The 7,222-nt window shown below is 53.0% G+C and overlaps 1 protein-coding gene across 1 annotated transcript; it reads left to right on the top strand.

Annotated features, from left to right (window-relative positions):
* Window positions 1-974: 974 nt before the first annotated feature.
* RHOB (ras homolog family member B) lies at window positions 975-3,438 on the top strand. Its single transcript, XM_047782568.1, has one exon. The coding sequence runs from the start codon at window positions 1,376-1,378 to the stop codon at window positions 1,964-1,966; it is 591 nt and encodes a 196-aa protein (XP_047638524.1). The 5' UTR covers window positions 975-1,375; the 3' UTR covers window positions 1,967-3,438.
* The last annotated feature ends 3,784 nt before the right edge of the window (window positions 3,439-7,222 follow it).

Genomic DNA, 7,222 nt, shown 5'->3' with positions numbered 1-7,222 from the left:
CCCACTAGACACTGATTTGCTATGTCCCAGACTTCAAGTTTCTCCTGCTGCTCCCCAGAGGGACCTCAGCCTCTTCTAGCCCAGTGGGTGGGGGTGGGGATTTGGATTTTATTGTACTGTTTACCTCAGGCAGCTCTCTGCCTTATGACCAGGATCCGAATTAATCTTGAAATCCAGGGTTGAGGCTGCCTTTTTCTGCTTGGTAACTTCTTCCCAGCCGACCTCAAGTTCTGCAACCAACCTCGACCTTCCCTTTTTACCGTCCCTCCTTCTCCGAATCTTTACCTAAAGACCTAGGCTGGGTGCCGAGGAGGGGGTAGGCGACAGGACTTGGAGGAGCCAGAAGCTCGGCCCAGGGTCACTTAATTTACAGCCACCATCTCTAAGATCCAAACCCGGGGCTGCTCTAGGCGGGTACCCTGCTGGAAAGACAGGGATGGCAGACTCGACCAGGGGTGGGCCCGCTTCTGAAAGAAAAGGGAAAAGACCTTGCTTGGGAACAAACGAGTGTGTGTGTGCGCGCGCGTTCACTTAAAAACAAAACCAAGTTAAAGGAACCGCTCGGTCCCCCACAGGTCCGACCACCCGCTGGGAGTTTGCGAAGCCAGCGCGGCAATTTTGAGTGGGAGGGAGTCGTTAACGCCCCACAAAGTGCGGCTTCTTTCTGAACCTCTCGTCCAGGCCCTGCGGGCTCCTGGTAGCTAGCTCTTGGCCTCCCGCCCCACGCGCAGAAGCTGCGGCGAAGGAGGGAACCCTGGTGCCGCCGGAGCCCCGCAGCGCCAGCCGCGGCGCACGCTCCCCGGTCGCCGCCTCTCCCAGCCCCGCGGCCTGGGCCGTCAATCAAGCTCGCCCGGCCCCGCCCCTGGGCTGCAGCGGACGGCCAATCAGAGCCAAGCTCCGCAGCGATGAGCTCAGTCGGCTCGCTTGCCATTGGGCGGCTATATTAAGAAAGTCGCCGAACTCTTTAAATAGCGGGCGCTAGGGCCGCAGCCTGCATCTGCCACCGCAGTCTGCCTGCTTTCGTTCGTTTTCCTGTACCTTTGCTGAGGCCTAGAGCGACCCGGGAGGAAGCTAGGCCGGGTCTGCTACTCTAGTCACCGTTTGCGCACAAAGGCGCCAACCCCGGATCCGGGGCGAGGAGGGCCGCCACCGCTCCGGAGCAGCGCGGAGACGTACGGTGCGCCCTATGCTCCCGCGCCCCTACCGCCCACGCCGCGGCTTCCTGAGCACAGCGAGAGAACGCGCCACCCCGGGGCCTGGGTGCAGCTAGCGACCCTTGCCCCTAGCGCGCAGCCCGAGGTGAGCAGTGAGCGGCCAGCGGGACGGCAGCGAGGCGTTCGCGGGCCCCCTCTTGCTGCCCGGGCCCGGCCCGCTCATGGCGGCCATCCGCAAGAAGCTGGTGGTGGTGGGCGACGGCGCGTGCGGCAAGACGTGCCTGCTGATCGTGTTCAGTAAGGACGAGTTCCCTGAGGTGTACGTGCCCACAGTCTTTGAGAACTATGTGGCCGACATCGAAGTGGACGGCAAGCAGGTGGAGCTGGCGCTGTGGGACACAGCGGGCCAGGAGGACTACGATCGCCTGCGGCCGCTCTCCTACCCGGACACCGACGTGATCCTTATGTGCTTCTCGGTGGACAGCCCGGATTCCCTGGAGAACATCCCCGAGAAGTGGGTGCCCGAGGTGAAGCACTTCTGCCCCAACGTGCCCATCATCCTGGTGGCCAACAAGAAAGACCTGCGCAGCGACGAGCACGTCCGCACTGAGCTGGCCCGCATGAAGCAGGAACCCGTGCGCACGGATGACGGCCGCGCCATGGCCGTGCGCATCCAAGCCTACGACTACCTCGAGTGCTCTGCCAAGACCAAGGAGGGCGTGCGCGAGGTCTTCGAGACGGCCACGCGAGCCGCGCTGCAGAAACGCTACGGCTCCCAGAACGGCTGCATCAACTGCTGCAAGGTGCTATGAGGGCCGCGCCCGCCTGCCTGCCCCTGCGGGCACGGCTCCCCCACCCCGGCCGGTCCCCCATGAGGCCGGAGAAGGGAGACCCGCGCCCCCCCCCACGGACCCCACCGGACGGCCTGGCGTCTGCCCTCCGGACCCGCAGCCGTGGCCTGGCGGCTGTGGCTCTGGCGCCGGGAATCGGCGTGGTAGGCACCGGGCGCCCCCTTTCCAAGTGTCTGTGTGCGTCCCGCTGTGTTGCACAGGCCTGGGCGCCCCGCTGAGTGCCAAGGGATCCCCAAAGACCCTGTTCTGAAGAGCCAAGCCTCTTCGGAGGGTGTGGCTGTGTGTATGTTCAACTCCCCCCGCCCCGTTTTCGCCCCGCGCCCGCCTCTGCTACCCCGAGGCGAGCTTGGCCCCGGGGTGCGGCCGCGCCCCATCATCAGATGTTCTCCCATAACCAGCGAGCGCCTGCTATGCCCCTGTCTGTAACATAGACCACGGGAACTGCGGGAGGGGAGGGCTGGGGTGGATGGGGTGTTATATAAATATAGATATAATTTTATTTTCGGAGGTAGGATGGTGTTATTTAATGGTGGCGGTGGGTGGAGTGACAGGACTTGAGAACAGCTCCGGCCCAGCCTGGGTCAGGCGTCCATCCAGGCACGAACAAGACTTGGCCATCTTTCCAACTCCTGGGAAAGACATTTGCAACTAACTGACTTGGGGCTGAGAGGACACAGCTTCCAGACTCATGTCTCCTGCGGGCCAGCCAGGGAGAACCCCTCATCAGCCACAGGCAGGAGGAGGGAAAGTGTGCTGCAGGTTGTTTTTTTGCCATAAGCGAACTTTGTGCCTGTCCTACAAGTGAAATTTGTTCAGTCCAAGAAACTGATGTTATTTGATTTATTTAAAGGCGAAAACTTGGGTTTTTTTTTTTTTTTGGAAAGAATTCTTTGCACAATTGTTTCATTGTTTGACACTTAATGCACTTGTCATTTGCATAAGACAGTAGCATTCTGACCACACTTGTACGCTGTAACCTCATCTACTTCTGATGTTTTTAAAAAAATGATAACTTTTAAAAAGCAAGGAGAAGAAGAAACCACTAATTTTCTTTTCTTGAAAAAAGTGGCAACACTGTTCTGTTTTGCAATTTTATTTGTGCAGGTGTGCACTCTATTTTGATAAAGGGCAGTAACAAGTATTAGGGCCTATCTAAAACCTTTTTTTCCCCCCACAAGGCAGTCTCTAAAGCTGTGTGAAATTTTCTCTGCATCTCTGTACAGAGAACAAACCTGCCCCTCGTGTCTCCTTTCTCCCTTCCCTTCCCCACCCAGTGGTACTTCTACTAAATTGTTGTCTTGTTTTTTATTTTTTAAATAAACTGACAAATGACAAAGTGGTGAGCTTATGATGTTTACATAAAAGTTCTATAAGCTGTGTATACAGTTTTTTATGTAAAATATTAAAAGACTATGATGATGACATTTATAAAATGGCTCCTGTGATTTAATAATGTGTAAAAATATGGGGAGAAGGTAAGAACTCCGCTGGGCGAGGTCCCACCAATTCAGCTCCTATGCACTTATAGTTGAGTTGGTAAGAAACGGGGATGAAATCCCTTGGAGGATGTGGGGCGGGGGGTGGCCATGGAGACCAGGTTGTTCCTGTCCCAGTGCCAGAGGTTACCCAGGGACCCAGAGCCATCACCTTTGATCTCATGTGTACTGTGTGTATGTCTCAAGCTCTTGTGTCTAAGTCCGTTATGAGGCCTTTCCTTCCTATTCTTTAGAACTTGGAAAGTTGTCCTTTGTGCCTTTTAAATTTAGATAGCTTTTTTCTTTTTGTTAATCACTGGTGTGGGGCCAGGCTGTCTAAAAGCCTGGTTCTTGGGTTCCCTTCAGATCCTCCGGGGGTTACACAATACCCCCTGAAGTGATAGGTTATCCCTGGGGCCCGAGCTTCTGGGTGGAAATGGAGAAGAGCCCAAATCAGAAGCTGACTCTTTTCTCATTGAATGTCTGTAGCTTTATTCAAAGTACCAAAAGTGGCCAGGGATGGAATGCTAGAGGTTTTGGGTGGCTGTTGTTTAAATTTGGAGCTTTGGGGAGTTCCCGTCGTGGCTCAGTGGGTTAAGGACCCAACCAGTATGCATGAGGATGAGCGTTTGATCCCTGACCTTGCTCAGTGGGTTAAAGGATCCAGTGTTGCCACAAGCTGCGGGGTAGGTGGCAGATGCAGCTCGGATCAGGCATTACTGTGGCTGTAGCAGGGGGTCAGCAGCTGCAGTGGTGATCTGGCCCCTGGTCTGGGAACTTGCATATGCCACAGGGTGTGGCCCTAAAAATTAAGTTGGAGCTTGGAGATATAATCGTGATGAGCTCTAATTTCAGACGCTTAGCCTGCTGCAGTGGGTCTTGGGGCCAGACAGATTTATCCTCAGCCCACATTAAAATCCTGCTACAGGTATGCTGGCTCAGGTCTGCCAGCCTCAGCAGCTTCTAGGAAAGGTAGTAGATAGTGCCAACCTCTCCCAGCTACCTAAGATATGTGGTTTTTGTTTTTGGAATCAACACTTTCTGGGTTTCTAGCCTTTAGTTGCCCCTAACCCGCAAGGCAGAGGCAGAGAAGGCCCCTTTTGAAGCCTTTTGCTTTAAAACTTGAGGCTTCTGTTTCCCTGTCTTTCCCCAGACTCCCAAGAGCTTTTGTTGAGTGAGGCAACACACACACACATTAGTAACAGGGCCTCCCGCACAGCCAGGCTCATTGGCCAACAGTGGAGAATTGTCTGGGCTGTTCCAGGTACAGAGCAAGGAGAGGGTCCACCCAGGCTGGCTTCTTTTCTGAGCCACTGCCTGCCTCATCCTTTCTTTAGCTCCTGGCCCCCCAACACCTCCATCTCTCAGCCTACTTTTTCTTCATTTTAAAGACAAAACTTTCCATTGAAAAACAAAATGTTGATTTTGCAGGTTTTACAGCTAGCAAATCCTTTGGTACCAGGGAGTGCAGGACTCTGTGGAGAAGAGCTCAGCCTTGGGCTCGATGCCCAGGATTCAGCTTTGCAACCAGCCAAAAGCCTGGAGACCCAGCCCCCAAAAAGGGCCTTTTCTGGGTTTCCTGCCTGCACAAATCTGCCTGTCACCTATAGCTATCTCTTGTTGTTGTTGTTATTTTCTTTTTTTTTTTTTAATTTAGGAAGACAACTGCCCAGATGACGCATGGCAGCCTGAGTTATGCTTGTTTTAAAATGCGTGGCATTTAATAATCCTGCCGGAACACACACTTCTTGCCGCATTAGATCCAACTGGAAAATAGAAAGGCAAATTGCTGTAGGCTGGAAAATCAATTAGGAAAAAAAAGAGGTGAAACATCTGGTGTGACTCTTAGGATATGAAAATTCATTTTGCACATTTAAAATAAATGTGCTGAGTTCATTTAATTGCCTGTTGAACGGTTTTGTGGAGAATAGTGGGGTGTTTCATTGATCCTGGGCATTTCATAGCAAGGGGCATTGCCTTGGGTTCTTGTTTAATCTTAATTTTAAATCAGTCTGGATTGCATTTCTAAGGTCTTTTCCACATGTGTTTCAGTAAACTTAGAACAGTGGTCTTCAAACTTAAGGGTGCGTTAGAATCATGTGGAGGGTTGGTTAAAACCCAGATGGCAGGGCCTTGTGTCCAGAATCTCTGATCAGCATGCCAGCAGTGGGGAAACAAGTGATACTTAGAATTAGGGAGAGATCTCGTCAAGTCACAGAGGAAGGGAGTTCCCGTCGTGGCTCAGCGGTTAACGAATCCGACTAGGAACCATGAGGTTGCGGGTTCTATCCCTGGCCTTGCTCAGTGGATAAAGGATCCAGCGTTGCAGTGAGTTGCGGTGTAGATGGCAGACACGGCTCAGATCCCACATTGCTGTGGCTCTGGCGTAGGCCGGTGGCTAAGCTCTGATTCGACCCCTAGCCTGGGAGCACTCCATATGCCCTGGGAGTGGCCCAAGAAATGGCAAAAGGACAAAAAAAAAAAAAAAAAGACACGAGAGGAGGAAGGAAGGTCGTTTCAGGCGGAAAGTCAACCGCGTTCTGGAAGGAGTGCCGTGTAGTCCTGACTCCCCCACCTTAGGGAGCCCAGCAGTTTCAGAGTTTCCTTTCTCCACATTCGTGTGCAAAAGGGACTTTAATGCCTTCCTAGAGATTTCTATCTGCCTTTCCTAAATTCAGAATGCAACAGCCACCCGCTCTGTAATTCATTCAGCGTTGGCACCTCCTTTGTCAGCTCTGCTGGGACAAGGGACCCAGAAGCGAAGAGGACAGAGTCCTTGCCCTGGTGGGCCAGGCAATTCCGGGAGTGCATTCACTGAGCATGCTTGAAGGGAGGCATTAGGCCCAGGGCACAAGAGAAGCCCAGGGGAAATTGGGGAGGGCATCATGGAGGAGGAGACCTTTGAGCAGGAGTGGGTGATGTGTGGATGCGAGATACAGCTTCTTTATATTGCTGTGGGGCCCGGCCTCTGGGGAACAAAGCGCTCTTGGGTGAGAACCATCTTCTACTTTTAGCCTCTCTGACACACTTTTCTTGAGTCAAGAAAAATGATGTTTCCCAGCCAAGTCCAACACAGCCTCTCCCCGGCCCTTGCTGCCCACACACAGGCCAGGAGAGAAGGTTGGTGGCGATGGTTTCATTGTTTTCTCTGTGCCTCCCAGGGATGAGCTTTGTGACAGCTGAGTTCCTGGGAAACAGGCAGCCTGAGCCCAAGGAGGCTGCGACCCCACAAAGGGACCTTGTACGGCAGCCAGTGGGAGGATGGAGATGCCTTAACCACCCTACTGGGTCCATCTTCCGGCTGGAGGGAGAAACTTGGTGCTCAGGCTGCTCCTTCAATTCTCAGCAGCCCCTTTCCTGGCCTGGGAGGTGAGAGTCTGGAGAACCCCACTTCTTTCCTTCCCGATGTTGATTGTTGACTGAAGGACCCTGCCTGGCATTGTGCTGGGAGCAATGGACTTGGTAGACAAATAGGTAGGCATGGTCCCTCCCCTCCTAGAGCTTGCAATCTCTGTGTCTGTCTACACAAGTGATAATGATGATGCTGATGACAGTAGCTGATATTCATTGACTTGGTGTCAGACACTGTTCTAAACTCTTTATTTTTATTTTTATTATTTATTTATTTATTTATTTATTGCCTTTTAGGGCTGTACTTGCATGCATGTGGAAATTCCCAGGCAAGGGGTCGAATCGAAGCAACATCTGCTGGCCTACACCACAGCAACACGGGATCTAAGCT

This window comes from Phacochoerus africanus, chromosome 5 (genome assembly GCF_016906955.1).
Source record: "Phacochoerus africanus isolate WHEZ1 chromosome 5, ROS_Pafr_v1, whole genome shotgun sequence".
NCBI lineage: Eukaryota > Metazoa > Chordata > Mammalia > Artiodactyla > Suidae > Phacochoerus > Phacochoerus africanus.
The sequence above is the reverse complement of the archived record's forward strand: the minus strand, read 5'-3'. Positions and strand labels throughout refer to the sequence as shown.